General features: G+C 26.7%; 1 protein-coding gene across 3 annotated transcripts in view; it reads left to right on the forward strand.

Annotated features, from left to right (window-relative positions):
* Positions 1-18,109, forward strand: part of LOC107444065 (sodium-coupled monocarboxylate transporter 2) — a 78,690-nt gene that overhangs the window by 36,495 nt on the left and 24,086 nt on the right. For all 3 annotated transcript variants that reach the window (XM_071178821.1, XM_043045342.1, XM_016058136.4), the window contains exon 3: positions 11,716-11,781. In XM_071178821.1, the coding sequence (XP_071034922.1) occupies positions 11,716-11,781 (66 nt within the window). The remainder of the gene's footprint in view (positions 1-11,715; positions 11,782-18,109) is intronic.

Here is an 18,109-nt window from a genome sequence, read left to right on the forward strand (position 1 = left end):
ACATACTTCAATAGCTTTTCCAAATATAACTGAATATAAACTGATGCATAATAACAAAATAATCCACAATATTTCTTTAGGATGTAGAAACGCTTTTAAAACGAGTAATATCCTCAAAGGAGCGTTGTAAATTTTAAAATTCATTAAAAAAGAATTTTGATACGTTATACTCGTGGCAGGTTACTGTAGATTTATTGATTAAAGTTGCCAAGATTAAAATATCGGGAATATTTTCACTTTTAATGCTTATATTATATATTTATACTCACTTTGCGTTAAAAAGTTATTTTTACGAAAAGCATCACGTTGATATTGATTCTTAAATATGCTTATTTATTAAAATAAAATTTTGAATCTCTCCATGAGGCAACTCTGCAGAAATGGCATCATAGCTTGAGATAAATTCATGTGAAAGAAGCATTCAAAAAACATGATTGAAAATTTATTTAATTCATATAAATTATCCTTTAATTATTTTTAAAATCAGTTTTCTCTTTCCTAATTATATATTACATAATTGTTACATAATTGTTACATAATTATTAAATATTTAAATATATGCTTAGAATTTGAAAATACTTAATAAAAACAGTTGTTTATTTCTGATTTGTTGAAATCTGAAAAGTTCTGTAATGACAATCCTTAAAATACATATCAATAATTCTTGTCAAAAAACAAATTCTGAAAATTAAGTAAATTAAGGATCTAGAAATTCTAAAAATTTAGTAATTAATATTTTATTATTTGGTCAAATTAATATTTAAAGGAGGAAAAAATAAAAATGCTATCGAAATCCAGGAAATCATTACCGAGAAAGGTGTGACTGAAAACCAACATCTATTTGATTGCCAGAAGAAACAGAAGGGAAAAGTTCGAAACACCTTCGAGTTTCAGCCGAAAATGCAACAAGTTTTTTACTTTTAGTCTCGCTTTCTTGACTAGTGATTCAGCATATTTTAATGGTGTTTTCGTCCCCCCCCCCATTTGAATATTAATTTGAGAGCCCAGATGAATATACTTCTTTAACCAGGATTCTAAAAGTGTACATTGATAGCGGTTATTACGGGTCATTTTACATAATGCTTAAAAACAATGATTTTAGCTTTTATCCCTCATAAAACAGCTACTTGAAACTAGTTTTATGTTTTTCTCTTTGTTTTGGTTCATTTTATAATAATCTTTTGCATAAAGGTTTAGAAAAGTGTGTAAAACTAGTTTCAACTAGAAAGTTGATACACATTTAAACCCCAAAATATAACTTATATTCAAGTTCGTCTTATTTATCAAAAATACTTCATTTAGTTCATAACTTTTATAATTTTATAAATTATAAAAATTATGAATGTCATTATATTTACAATTTTATTTTTTATAAATTATCAGACGTAAAATCTTAAATACTAATTTCTTTTCCACAACTTATATACTTTAAATACCTTTTGAAAAATTGTTTTAAAAAGGCGAACTGAGGGTGGTGACTAAAGAACACCCTAGACTTACTGAGTTAACCCCAAATATCAATGTTGGACAAAAGCACCACGCTTAATCAGCAAAACCAAAAAGGAAAAAATTTATAAGTTTCGGAAAAACAATTGCTATGTCATAAACACAAAGCTTTTTATTGAAATTTTATTTAGACATCTAGAAATTTATCTAGAAATTTAAACGTAGTCTTCATGCATTTTTAAATGATTACATTCGATTCCTTTCGCATTAAGCCATAGATACATGAATAATGAAAACATATCTTAGTTCCATTCTGCCAAAGACTATACTATTCCCTAATTCATATTAAACTTAGTTTTCTAAATAAAAAGATATTGTTTTAAATCAATATTAAATATAATATGATTGGACTTGAATGGACATTAAATATATAAGTTATCAAACACAAAAATGTCAAGATTTTTTTTTTTTAGAAGACAGGTACGAGCACTAGTTTTATCTGCAAGATTAATGCGCAACTATCCTTGAAATATAAGTATCTTTTAGTCTCGACGTTCATTTATGTGTGCGATGAATTCGGGATTAAAATAAAAGTTTCCTATTCATGATGTAGATTAATATATTGTTCTATTGTCCTAACAGTCACCCTTTCTGTTTAAAAAAAAAAAGAAATATTATTAGCAAATCTTTATTATTTATAATGTCATATTTGTTTATTTATTTTATCTATTTATTTACTTTTGTTGCTTTTTAATGATATTTTCCCCTAAAAACATAGTGTTCTTCAATAAATTGCAATAAACTGTAGAATCTTTTGTACGCATGTATAATAGTAATATATCTTACTATTCAGTTTGGCAAATGTTAGGCTAGACCGTTTTCTAACCCGGTGTTTCTGTCTCCTCGCAGTATGTCATTCCATGCCACTTAAGAAGTTTATAAAGTAGCATAAGAAACTGACACCTAAGCTTATTCTAGCGGCACGCTTTAAAGGAATTTTTTCATAATATTATTAATTTTATGGTATTATAAAAATGTCCATTGAATCGTAATATTCAAATTTCTATTGTGAGTTAGGAATACAATATTTTACATAGATGATAGTCATAAAGCAAATGACATACCATCTCATACCCACGGAACTCGCTTTTAATTTTACAGAAGGTTCCATATTTCGTCCAAGAAGTAATTTTGATAGAAAACACAAATTATTAATTAAAAAATTTTAAGTTTTTTATTAATTTATGAAATAGGAGAGAGTACCGTACTTTGGATCTATTTTAAGTTTTCATTTTTATATATTTTATTTTATATTTTATAACCGTCGTTGAACAGACGACCCAATTTTATGGGTTTACGACTACTAATGTCCAACGCCATTACCTTGCAATCTTGAACCCAATCCAGAAGACAAGGGAACTCCTGGATCGAATATTGGGAGAAATTTGCCTTCGTGGAGGACTTTTTAATCGAGCTAACCCGCATTTGCGTTACATGGAGAGGAAGAACATGAGAACCTCCTACGATTAGCCTGACGGCAAGGGGACTGTAATCCATGATCCGTCTACCACTGAGGATATTTCACGTCAGCACTGTGATCGGTGCAAACTGGATGCAGAATTCGTATCGACTGTGATTCGAACCCGGTTCGCCTCATTGGAAGGTGAATGCTCTATCCCCTGAGAAAAACTGGCTCTTCATTTTAATATAGAAAATAATAACTCCAGTCACTTAAAAAATTTGTGAAAAATGCACTATATTCTTTGTTGAAAGAATTTTTTGTGAACAAACTGCGTCAAACTTTTTAAGAAATTTAAGGGTACAAAATTTGGTTCAAGGTACACCATGATGTTGCATTTTGGACCAACTGATTAAAGCATGCCATAATAAGTTATCGATTTGTTTCTAAAGTGTAAGTTGGTCTTAAAAATTTAATCATGATATTCTTATGTAATTTTGTTCCGTGTTTTTTTAATAATGGCTTATTTAAATTCAGAATAAGTAGATGGCAGCCTAACATATTCTACATCATAGCACTTAAAACCATTTGAAAAGTTTTTGTAATGTTTATGAGACACTTTAGATACTTTAAAAAATATTTTTTCTCTCTGTCACATTTACTGATAAATTAACAACAAATAACATTGCTACCCAGAAAAACTTCTAATAAACATCACGAAAATTGATGAAATGAGATATTGCAAGGATAATTTTAATCCACAAAGAATTCTACTCTAAGAATATTTTTAACATTATGAAAGCAGAATTTAATTTTTTTTACGTTTTGTTTACTTTATTTTTTATATGATCACAAAATTAGATGATCAAACAATTTGTTGCATTAACATAAAATTAATAAAATTTTGGATAATATCTTTTCATGAATACCTGAAACAATTTTATTTATTAAAATTCAATTTTTCATGTTTCATGCATAAGAAATACTAGTTTAATTACAAAAATTATCAATATAACTTGTAGCTTTTACATTTACTCATAAATTAAAATTATATTTTTGAAATTGTAAATAAACTTAGCTCATTACTAGGAGCAACTAATTTTGCATGTTTACGAAATTTTGCATTTTTCATATATAGATTTTTGAATGAGTAGTATACTGACTTTAAGATAATTTTTAAGTTGTCAAATCATTGCTTTATATACATTTCAATTCTCTATTCAGAATTTTATTTATTCGCTTTGTTCTTAGAAGTTACAGTTGCTTGATATGTTTTATGTTTACGAATTCTTTTAATAAGATTTAAAGGTCCTGAGTTCTTTTAAAAAGCAGGCATTACATTTCAGTTTCTATAAAAATTAACTCCAACTTTAGTGTCCTTGCCCATGTTATGCAATTTGAGATATGGTTAAAATACATGTGAAAGGTTAACAACCTTAAACTGATTATTTCGATAACATTTTCATCAAGGATGTGCACATTAAAAGACTTTATTTACTAAAAAACACCATTATTTATAATCCGTTTTTCAGAACTTTAACTGATTCGATGTTGAAATAGGATTCTTTGTTCCCATAAATAAATTCTTATCAGTTAGACAACGCAAAAGAAATTCTCTTTTTATACTAACCTGAGAGGAACCATAGCACTTAATCTGTGATAGATGTATGTCAAATTGCTTGTATATATGAATTTTTCACTAAACAAAACAAAGTTCAATATCGGGGTGTTGAAAAAGACTACTGATGATATTACTTTTAATCCTCAGATCGATAGTTTTGATATGGTGGACACTACTGATATCCATTTAATATTTATTTCGCTTGCATATATTTATTAATTTATTTTGTTCTGAAAATTTATTTACTTTTCTACACATGAAAAAAATTAAATTAATTCAAATTTTGAAAACTTTTCCACTACTTCTCATGTAAACTATTGATACAAACAATATTACATACAGTATTTAAGTTATTAGTGTATGTATGGTAAACATTTACTGGCATTTCAATTAAGTTTCAAGGTGAAGTTTTATTGCCTTACATCTGTCTTATAATACTGGAATAGACTACTCAAATACAACTTGACAGCACAATTTGATTTTGCGTAATACCATTTACGTTTAGCTTATTGTTGATTCCGATTCTGTTATTGGCCAACGATTAAGTGTCGAAGAACAAGTCTCGGGTATGATATTGATGGTGTTATTTTCTATCGACATTCATGTAATATACCCTTAAAGACAGAATCTCACCAGACAGATTATAGGTATGAAAAATCTCGCAAAGATAAGATATAGCTAAGACAAAATCTCACATGGACCAAATCTCACAAAGCAAGAATCAATCAAGAATAAAATATTGTAGGAGTATGAAATATGCAGTTAAAAAGCTTGGGCCGTATTAAACTATCAAGTGCATAACATAAACTGTGACCTTAATATATTGCTAAGTGAATATCTCCTTAATGTTTAACAGTACTATACTAAGTTCAACTTGAAAGAAAACCTTAATGCCTTATTTACCAATTTAATACCTTATCAATTGTTGCCACGAGTTTACTCTTTGATATTAAGGAATAATTTTGTGCTAATACTGCTCATATACCAAACCATTGCTGTGAAAAAGCATTAATATTTCTGTAAATGTAGACTAAGTGGTATATATTCCGAGAAATATTTTTTCTACCAATTGCAATATTTTTTATAATGCATATTTTCCACTTAGAGATTATGTGTCCAATCACAATCTCTGTGTGAATTTTCACCCACTAATATTTCCCTATTAAAATTCTTTATCCAGAGGTTTGATTCCTTAAGTCAGAGGAAACACAATGAATAAAAAAGAAAAATTAAGTACTGGATTAACGTTGACCAATAATTTCAATAACTTGACGTATTTCGCTCAACCTAAATTAAAATGAACTATATTTCCGAGTTCCATTGAGACGTACTACAAAGTCAAATAAGTACAACTATGTAGCTACTCTTTGTGTCATATTAAACTAGTGACAATTTTAAACAATGCTTTAGTTCAACATTCTTCAAACTTACTAACAATGTAACAACTTTGGTGTTAAAGTTGTTATTTAAATTTTCCACAATATGCGAAATATTGATTTCAAAAAATTAAGGTAGTAAAAAATCTATGTTTTGAAGTAAAACATCACTTAATAATGGACTGTAAGGAAACTCTAAAATGGGAAACGAAATGCAATGTTTTGATCAAACAATTCTAAAAAAGCCAGCTATCGAGAATTCTTTTTCCAATTTTAATTTTTGAAATCTCTTCGTTAATTTTTACAATTTTATTAGTATCTAGTTCTTATAATATTATAATCGTGGGCTCTAACCCGCAGGCCGAAGACTTCCCGTGTAGTAAAGTGACTGATGCACGTTGAATCTGTCGAGTCGCAAAAGTCCTCCATGTTCCCGTAGCAAATCAATACCTCTGGGGGTACTGGATTGGAGATCGATCATTTTCTGATTCAGGTCAAAATTATGATCTGTGGATGAATGAATGGATGTGTGAATGGGTCCGCCCTATAAACGGGTGTGACACATGGTGTGTCAGAAGTTGAATTCTTGGCTATAGATGGCGCCACTGGAAAACAAAAACAATCACACCCCCTCTGCCTAAACAGGCATTCGTCAGCAACATAATATTATAAGACCATTTAATGATTTATTTCAAACAATTATTTAAGACTACAATTTCCATTTACAATTAATATTAATTTGATTGAAAATCTTTGAAAACGCTTCATTATGATCTGGTCTAATTAAGAAAAACAAGAATACAAGTACTACCATACGTTTAGCTACTGAATTTTAAAACAACATCAATTCAATATTTTTTGGAAATTCATTTCTTTGAGTTGCTAGTATTTCTTTATTCCTTTAGAATTCAAAAAGATTACATTACTTTTAAAACTTGTCCCCTCTTGAGTCACTCAAACGCTTACAAATTTAATAAGCATACCGTTTTCATAGAAAAGCTTAAGCTTACAAAAGACTGTCAGAACAAATACCTAGTTTACTTTTCAAACATTTTGGAATCAAGCATTTCTAAAAAAAGGTTCTGCCTGTCAAAAACGTAAATAGCTGGTGGGGGTATCGCATATCCCATTTTTTCTGTTCTTTCTTTTCTTTTTGCATTATTGTCTACTTGGTAATGTTGTCAACGTCTGTGAACCAATTTTCGTACTTTCAATCTATTTCAAAAATTTAAAATAATAATAATTATTATTATTATTTGCTTGAAACTCTACTTTGGAAAACAGAATCAAAATTATTGTTCAATAAGCAATTATTTAACCAATCAATTAAAAGTTTTGTCAACATTATTTACTATAAAATCATCTACTCTAATCCACACTGTAAAAAATTCCGTTTCATATTACGGTAAAAATACCAGCAGCCTTGGTGCCTCATTCTTATAATTAATTTTACAGTGAAATCAATTTTAATCGTAAAATTTTATACCGTATTTAACTGTAATAATTATTTAACTACTGTTATTCTGTAATTTTGCAATATTACTGTATATCATGGTTATATAATTATGGTTTGTTCCGTGAAATTTTACGATAAAGTATACCGGCGCACCTTAGGTACCAGTACATTTCACAGTTATTTGATACGGAATTCTTTTTACAGTGCATATCAGGAAAGAATGTTTTTAAAGCATCGAAGACAATTCATATGGTAACAAAAGTATTCGTGAAAATTATATTTTAATTCAAAGTTCAATGAAAGAGAAAAAATCTTGGTAAATTTCTTATTTGAGCTTTGTGATAATTATTTAATAAAAGTGGAGTGTCAACTTGACTTAAAATCAAAATTTAAGAGTAAGCATTTCACTAAAAATGCGCATTTTACATATACATATTACATATGTCATAATATTACTTTTTAAGAGTTTGTTCCTGTTAATGGTATGAACTTTTCTAAAATCTTCTTCTTTAGATGACAAAAGTATTTGTGAAAATAATATTTTAACTCAGAAAAGCATCAAGATGAAATTATTAGAAGAGATTTTACTGATATTTAGTAACTCTAGATGAATAGCTTTCATTGAATATTGCAAAACTATATTCTTTAAATATTAGGAAACTTTTGCTTCTGCTTCAATGTCCTGTTCCATTTGATTATAAGTTATATAATTCTTCAAACGAATTAAATAAAGTTCTTTTCGTTTAAATATTTTTTTTAAATATATTATAATGCTTCATTTTTCCATTTTACGAGAATATTATATTTTATATATTCTATTTATTCAATTTTGTTTCCACCCTTAGAGTTTAAGAAGTCTTCCTTTTTGAAAAAAGAAACCTCTTCCTAATATTTCGTTTACAGTAATATAAATCTTTAAGTTTTTATAAAATATATTCGTTTTCATACATTCGAGTTTTAAATTTTTGTTAAATTACAGTTTGCGCTGCTTAATATACATAACTATTAGTACTAGTTAATTTGAGTTTTATAAGCATGTTATTCTATTATAAAGGTGCTACATCAGCGATTTAGTAGGGACAAATTTTTACACGATAATCCTACACATTTTTAACTAAGAAAGGTTTACTTTGAATTATTTTTATCAAGTAACAAATTTGACTGAAATCGTTATATTTTGTCTTATAATTTAGTAATATTATCCCATCATTAAATATAAATTAAACCAAATTCGAAATAAAAGAAAATTAAAAGTTCATAAACTATAATTTTAAATCTTGACAAAGAATTCATATGTTAATGATTAAAGCAAACATTTACTAAATCATTTCTTCTGTTTCTTAATTGTAAAGAATGGTGTAATCTCTTCAATTCTCAAAAAACGATTCGTTTTTTCTTAAAAACTAAAATCTCCATTAAATCTTGGTGAATATCCGAATGCCGATTATCAGACACCTATTTGTAGCAATATGTGAAAGTAGTGTGATCTTATTTAAATTGTCGCGCTCTGAGTTCTCATCTATTTTATAATAAGCACTTGTGCTCTCATGCTATTAAGTTGTGACCGATTTCATTTACAGTGGTAAGAAAAATTTATAAATAAATAAAAAGGACCACCCTAATAACTCTTATTCTAATTATCGGATTTCCATGTTCTACGACTCAATCTTATTGGTTCGAGATGGTTACCTCAAATATGCTAATTAATTAGTGTCGACATACTTTCTCTGAATAAACATCTCTTTCTTTGACGGTTTTGGATTTCTGACCCCAATTTTAAGTATCTGACTTTCTTGAAATTAAATTTCTCAGGAACTATTTGACCGATTTTGCTCAACTTTCGTATTTTACCACATAAAATTACATTCTTTAAAACTACATTAATGGTATGCTTTACTTTTTAAAATTTTTCAACCATTCTTAAATAAAATAATAAAACTAATACATATTTACTAAAATGTATTTTTTGTCTGAAATTATCTTTAGATAATCGAGTTTATTATAATTGTGTGTAAAAAATTTTGAAATCGCTTAAAAGGTTCTCTAGATGTAGCGATATATGCAAAAATTAAAATTAACGTTAACTGGTCCAAACTTTTGAGCGCTCTCCGGGACCTTATTTCCCAGATTGTGGCTACCCCTGTATTTTGGGAGTCAGAAACCTTAATCTGTCGAAAAAAAAGTATGTTTATTCAGAGAAAGTACGTTTTCGTATCGAGATGTAGAATACTGCTTTTCTTTAGTGATGTATTTAAATTTCATTATCCTTAACACCTAGCATAAAGAAATTCAGACTTATTCCAGAGTTTTATAAAAACCCTTTATCTATATAGATAATTTCTCTATAGATAATTCCTATGTAGATAATTTCTATATACATTGTTTTTAAAAATTCACGTTTCCTTTAACGTTTCGAAAAATATTGATTTTAGTTCGTCTCTGCAAAAATTTGAAAAATTCAATGTTTAACTAGTTAGTTATTTTTTTTTCTCAAAGATAAATCATAAAACTCAAAAACTTATTTCTTAAATAGAAATCTGTACTTGAGACACTTTGAATTATTTATGAAGTGTAATTAAGAATTTAAAATTTATAAATAACTTCGAGTTTAAATATTTCATTTTCTGAATTGAAAATTTACTACAAATATTTTTTTTCATATTTTTATTGCTTGCATTTCGAAATATTTGCACTCAATTCCATAACTTTTTAAATTATCCGTGAAATAAATAGTTTTGTCATATTCTTTCGAATTCAAATTTTCAGATTTGTTTGATTGTCATAGATTTTGCTTTCCTATACATTTTGTTATTCTATTGATTTTTTTGAGCTGCATAAATTTCCCTTTTAATTACTTATTTTCAGCGTAATATATTTTGGGCATCAATAAAGAATCTTTTCTAATCTGAATTCTTATTTAAAGGATTTTTAAATCCAGTTATAATTTTTTATACTATTTTCCAACAACTAATTAATATTTTAATACAATTTTCCTTTTGTTATGACTTTAAAATATAATAAAAAATCAAAATTGAATAAATTTAAAACAACGGAATTAAATGTGCATTTTAAAAAATAATTCACAAAAGATGGTAACTTTTAATTACGTGTAACAAAAAATTTCTTAAAAGACTTAAAAATAATGAAATGAAAGGGAATTGTGAAAAGGAAACCAAACTTCTTTTGATTACTTGACAGATTATTAAGACAATATCGAAAAGATTAATAAGATTATTTTCTATATTAATTATTAATATACTCTCTAATTTTCGAATTTGTTTTTTGTATATTTTGTAATAAAAAAACTACTGGTATACAAAGTATTAAAATGTTATCTTTTATCCAAATAGTCAATAGTTACGGTCTAATAAGAAAATAACGTTACATTATAACTAAGAAAAACATTTATAATGTCACTAATTTCAAGCACACTTGTGAGGGCATAAAGATAGTACCATTATAAAACATATCTTCAAGTTCTACAGTGAGAATTAAATTACTACTTATCTCGAATAGTATACTAAATAATGAATGCTTTAACTTAATTTTACCTGGTATTTAGCTTACTTAAAACATCACTTTTTTTAATAAATAATACTCGGAAGTACATTTATGACACTCAATATATAAGACATGGACATAATATATAAGACAAGTGCTATATACTTGCTATATATAATACTTGCTACGTATAATACTTGCTATAAATAACACTTGCTGTATATACTACTTATTATATATAATGCTTGCTATATATAATACTATAATGAAGCAACAATTGATATTTAATCAATTATTATAATTTAATGAACATTACAATTTAATAATATTATTAAATATTGTGGAGGATAGGAATTTCATAAGCGAATCGTGCACTTTTATCATTACTTTTTTTAATTACTTGAATATCATTACATTTCATTTATCTTTACACTTTTAATATCATTACTCTTTTAAATTACTAAAAATCTAATATTTGTTTATCTAAAAATCTAATATTTGTAATAATCGAGTTTGTGCGTGTTTTTATATATCAATGCATAAGTATATTAAATAATAAGCACTCATACTATTTGCTATGCGAAATGAAAACATTCTAAAATAACTATAAGCATATACTTTGACGTGTTTTTATATACTAATATATTAATGCAATAAATAGAACAGAAACATTAATACAATTGTACTTAATCTGAAAATTATTTATGTAGATTAACAACTTCATGAAATTCAATATCTTTCTCAAAATACTCACCCTTTCGTGATTTAATTTGAAATACTTGATAACTCAAAAGTGAAATAATAATACATGCATACTTCTATTTTCTAAATTTATTCTTTGTTTAATTTATTTCAGTATCTTGAACTGAGATTTTCTCCATTAGTAAGAACAGCTGGTTCAGTGGTTTTCTTTTTACACATGGTAAGTTAGAAATTTCGTTTTTCGTTTATAACAATATTAATTGTTAATATATTATTATTTATATGTTTCTATAGATTATGATGTATATTTACTGACCGAAATAGCGTTTCTATCGAAATTATACACTGCAAAAAAGGATTTCTCGAAATTGATCAAATGTGTCCAAAATAGCTCCAAAACAAACATAACCGAATTTGAAAAACCGCATATTATTTAAAATTGAAACAGCATATACTCATTTTTAAGCTAAATGCATAATCTCAAAAATGAAGTAAAGGGAGAAATGTGATTGTTGGCTGTCCGCAGAATTTGAAACAAGGACCTCTAGATAGTAAAATACTCTAACCATAGTTGTACAACCTAGTCCGGGGAGAGTTAAAACGCTTTGTATAGAACTCATAAGTCAGAATAAAGCAGAATGAAATTATTATAATAACTTATCTACTACTGCGATTATTTTTTATCTATATGATTACATAGCAGCAGACAGTAAAATTTCTTTTATTAAAAAAACAAGAATTGAATGAAACGTTAGCCAAAGAGCATTTCTTTCACGCATTTTTTAGACTATGCATTTAGCTTAGAAATGAATATATTCTGTTTCAGTTTTCAATGCATAAAGTTTATAAATTTGACCATGTTTGTTTTGGAGCTATTTTAACCCCATTTTGCTCAGAAACGTTTTTTATAGTGTAAATTTTTTACAATTTACAATTCACAGATTAATTGTAAATCTTAGTGAGTGTAAAAGTATAATCCTGTATGATATTATTTATTAGGTTATTATTATTTGATTTAAAAAAAATTCCCTGAGTTTGTGAATACCTGAAGTTTTTTAAATTCGAATGCATTTGTTTTGGAGCTATTTTGACATATTTTTGCTCAATTTTGAGAAACCGTTTTTTCGAGTGCTCATTTTTTACGACTCACAATTTCTAAATAGTTGTAAATCTTAAGGCTTGTAAGTATAAATCTATATGATATTAATTATTGCTATCTAGCAAAAAATTTTGAATTAATTTTTCTTGTTTCAGTTGTTATATAAACAATTGCTATTCAAATTTAAAATAATGATATCTGACATAAGTTTTCAATATAAATTCATTACATTTCAACAAGAATAAAAGTCCCTGCAATGTCTAGGGTTTCGATGGTTTAATCATAGTAGGCGCTACCAATGAAATATTAAAAAATACTTTTCGTTTGACGTCACCTTACTCTTTAAAATTCTTTTTCTTAATTAAAAAAAAAGATAGAAAAATTAATGAAATAGAACTCCCAAAAGAATATAAACCTCAAATGTCAGTCTGCAATTTAATAAGTTACCTTCAAATGAAAAAAAGGAAAGGGAAAAAAATAATTTTTAAACACCGGATTACTAGTAAAGAAAAATTTTATTTTTAGGTCATCGTGTCTAACCATTCAATAAGCCTGGTCTTTTTTTATTTTTTGAACAAATGTTATTCTTTACAATTGCTCAGCAAATAAATTTTAATTCAAACTTCTATTTTAATATTTCTGCGATTTGAAATTGTAATTTAAAGTGTTTGCGTAAGCAATTAATGAATTTCATGCATGAAAATAGTGTTAATAATTAAAAGTATCATCAGTTCAAATGCTCCTAACAGTTTTAATAATTAAAAGCAAACAAGATGAGACATATTTTATTTTGTTTAACCCATGTCATATTTCTGGCAAGATTTTTAACATGCTTCTGCTATTGAGCATTTAGTTTACTTCTCGAACATTTACGAGTTGTTAATAAGCACGTTTCAAATACGTAACCACTTCTACTAAACTGGCACTTTCAGTCCTGCTACTTAAGTAAGACTCTAAAACAAACTAAAACTTTTTCTGAAATGAAAAATTTCGAGATCAGTTCACTTCACCTTTTTTCCCTTTCTACAAACTAAAACTTTCCTTATACGGGATATTACACTTGTTAGTAATATTTTGTTCTTTATTCATAACACTTTCCGAATCTCAAAAGAAAAAGTTTTAATTTTTATTAAAAATAAAATTTCATTGTTTCATTTTAATAATCATAATTTGTTTTAAAAAATTATATGAAAATTGTTTAGAATCAAATGAGTCACCAACCACCCTTGGCAGCCATAATTTAGTTACCACCACAAACTCGCTGCTCTTTCACCTAGCCTTGTGCTATTATGACAATTCAATAATTAATAAAAATAATAATAATTAATTCAAGGGCAACTATACCATATTCTAAACAAACTATATATTAAATAAATGCATATGTTAAATGTATAGTTAACATACTAGTTATATTAATATAAATATATTAAACGTATAAACAAATATATAAATCTATAAACAAACCATATATTAAATAAATGCATATGTTAAATGTATAGTTAACATACTAGTTATATTAAAATAAATATATCAAGCGTATATGCTTTTAATTTTTTTTCTATTTAACATTTATGATTTTCTTTTATGTAACTTGCGCATATATGTTTTAACTACACATATAACATTCATATATTAATTCCTGTTCAATAATGTACACTTAAAAAATAATTTTTAATTATGTTTAGAAAACATTTTAGGTTATAAAAAATAAATTTCATAAGTATAAATTAATTATCATAAAGAAAGTCATTTTTCATTTGATAATAAAAAAGAGGAAAAAATGTAATTAAAGTTATGTCTAGAAACTGTTCAGAAAAATGCTCAAACTGTCTTATCAAGAAGTTAATTAAAAAATTGTACATTCCTAGCAATATGATTTATATTTTAAAAAAATCTTTTATCATGTCAGTAACTATTTTTTAAAACAAGCATTTTTCAGAGTGATGCCTTTGTTGCATAAAATTGGATTATTTCTTTCAAACTCAAAACCAGACATAATTGTTTTATTTCACTATTTTTTCATTCAAAAATACGTGTGTCAATAACCTTTTTTTTAAACAACACCAAAATATTAATTTCCAGTCTAAAGATTTTGCGCTAATGAACTGGTTAATATTTATCTATTACGTTTTTTCTATTCTTAATTAGATCTCGGAGATTGTTTTCAAGATGATAGTTTAACTATTAGTTAAAAGGAACTTAATTTAGAAATATATATTTTTAAAAACGAACTCACTATTTTAATAGATATTTCAATCTAAGTCACGTCAGAACATACTCACTACTTTTCAAGTTTTTAATTTATATATTTAACTATTTTAAAGGAAAGTAGAAGTCATCTTCTATATGTTACCGGCAAAGTATGAAATCCGGCATTATATATAATGCCTAAAACTAGCCGGCAAAGAGTGAAATGATTTATATTTCACACATTGCCTAGGCATTATATCTAATGCCGGATGCTATTTAGGCAAAGTATGAAATAAACGTCCTGATGAGGTTATTATGTAAATGATGGGCATGTTACTGTGAATGACTGAAATCGGTGGCTGTTGACTTTCACCAGTGAATGTTGACAATCACATAGTCCCTTTGGTGAATGTCCGAAATATTTATTACATCCGATTTGATATTAATTTACTCGTGGATATAATTACATTTATTCCATATTTTAGTACTTACTGACGATAGATTAGAAGAAACATCAGTGTTTGGAGTATCAGTCAAATATATAACGGGCAGTGGCCCTTTACTTTAAAAAAACATCAGTGTAGGGTATACCGGGCAATGGTTTTTTAAGATCACTGGTGTTTCTTTTAATCTATCGTCAGTAAGTACTAAAATATGGAATAAATGTAATTATATCCACGAATAAATTAATATCAAATCGGATGTAATAAATATTTCGGACATTCACCAAAGCGACTATGTGATTGTCAACATTCACCGGTGAAAGTCAACAACCACCGATTTCCGTCATTCACAGTAACATGCACATCATTTACATAGTAACCTCATCAGGACGTTTATTTCATACTTTGCCTAAATAGCATCCGGGATTATATATAATGCTTAGGCAAAGTATGTAATATTTCTCATATTTTATACTTTGCCTAAAAATGTCAGGCATTATATATAATGCCTAGGCATTTCATACTTTGCCGGTCACATATAGATCATCAATGAAAAACTTTCAAAAATAATTTATACCACTGAACTTTAAGTTCAGTCTAAGAAGAAAGGAAAAAGCAATTCTCTTAATATATAAAAATTTGAATTCTTTACACTTCATGACACCAAACGCACTTTTTTAAGCAATTTTATAACGACTGATTTCGCTTTATGGAATATTTCAATCTCAAACTGTCTAATAGAAGAAAGAAATTCTGAAACAAAACTTCTAGTAAAATTACCTTACAGTATGGCAATGATATTCTGGTAAACAAATCATAATTCTGGTTAATAAAACTAAAATATACACTTGGTAAATTACCCATTTATATGATAACAATTTACTGGAAATTCTTGTTTTCAAAAATATAGTTCATATAACCACACATCAGTAACAAATACAAAACTGAAAAGTATATTTAAACGAATTAATGGTTTTTCTGCCATGCTAAAGTTATCATGATAAAATCACCAAATTGCAGCACAATCACCAAGTTTTATCGCATAATATACAACCATATTTTTTTGTTGTACAAAATCGTTACCAAAATGCTTCTGTAAAATCTATTGAACTATTTGGCGTTTACATAGAGCCAGAAAGACAGTAAATTTCACCATATTCTGGTAGTTGTGGCCTTACTATCTTTTTCAGTTCACACCGCTTCACCCTTCAAGCTGTTTTTAAAAAATTTATTATTTCGATTACAGAATATCTGTCAGATATATTTCTGTTCTCAGAATATAAATTAGAAAAGGTAATTCAGGGAGTTTTCAAATATTCTATTAAAAACTCAGCAATAACTTTTTTTAATTTATTTATTTTAGTTTTTCCAGGAAGCTGATCAGTTTATATAGACCTGATGAGTCTTTTGTAAACTTTACATTCATTTTAAATGCTTTCACGTTAACTAGTTATGCACGGTGCTCCTTATCACCTAATATAATCTTGACATGCGTCACTACTGTACTTCTAGTGTTTTACACGTGTCTTCTTTTCATTTGTGCAAACCTTATAAAGCACTTTAAAATTATAAAAACGTAAAAGTATATGCTCCAAAGCTATTAAAATAGAAAATAAACAAAAATATCGAGCAAGTTCTGGAATTCGCCTTGAAAGTATTTGTTTATGAAAAGTTATAATCACATAATTAGAGGGAAACGAACTAAGGTTGAACATAATTCTTCAGGATTCAAAAAATTTATTATTTTAATAAAATGTTTACCAATTATTCCTAAAGACGTTTGCATAAAATTGTCTTCCGATGATTATTATCAGATTTAATAAGAATATGTTTATACATTTTTAGCCTCTAAGTTTACGGAACACAATAATTTTGTCAATAATTCACTAATAGGCATACAAAACTGTCATTGTAGAAAGTTTACAAAATTCCTTTCAAGGCTAAATATTTTATGATTAAGCATATTTCAAGAGCTGTTATATAACCCTTTAAAATAAACAAAATAAGGAAACCTATGGATGATACAGATCAAATTTGCTCTTGATTTATTTGAAATTTAATGTAATCACAATGATGTATTCATCAGATTTAAATATTATGATATTTAAATCTGATAAATTATTGATAATTAGCTGATAACACTTGTTTGTAAAAGAAATAATAAAATAAAGCAGGTAGATTGAGTGGTAGGGGTAATTTTTGAGTATCAATTAGGTATAATTTTTTTTAACTTTGTGTTGTACTGAATGTATAGTATAGCTGTAACTTTATGAGTATAATTAAATTTATTATATTATAATATATTCTCGATAAAATTTTATATGATTTGATATGGTTTGTTTATAACATAAAAATGTATGTATGAAATATTATGCCTATTATGTAATGCAATATTATAATAACTTATTATGAAGCAATATTTTAGCGCTCTTTAATTAAAACTTTTTAGCTATGCCTGTTTACTTTTACAGCTTTTGAATTAAATTCCGTCAGAGTATACGTCCTAGGCATATTACTTCAAATAAAATACGGTTTAATGTCTGAACTCGAGTCATAAAGATTTTTATTACTAACAATATATTTTTTTTAAAAGTTTGCATTGTACTGAATGTATATTATAGCCATAACTTTATTAGTATAATTAAATTTATTATATAACAATACATTCTCGATTAAATTGTATAATGGTTTATTATGCCATAAAAAATTTAGTATAAAATATTATGTCTATTATGTAATATAATATTATAATAACTTATTATGGAGTAATCTTTGAAGTATGGAGCACTCCTTAATTGAAATTTTTTTAGCTATAC

This window comes from Parasteatoda tepidariorum, chromosome 3 (assembly GCF_043381705.1).
Source record: "Parasteatoda tepidariorum isolate YZ-2023 chromosome 3, CAS_Ptep_4.0, whole genome shotgun sequence".
NCBI classification, from domain to species: Eukaryota; Metazoa; Arthropoda; class Arachnida; order Araneae; family Theridiidae; genus Parasteatoda; species Parasteatoda tepidariorum.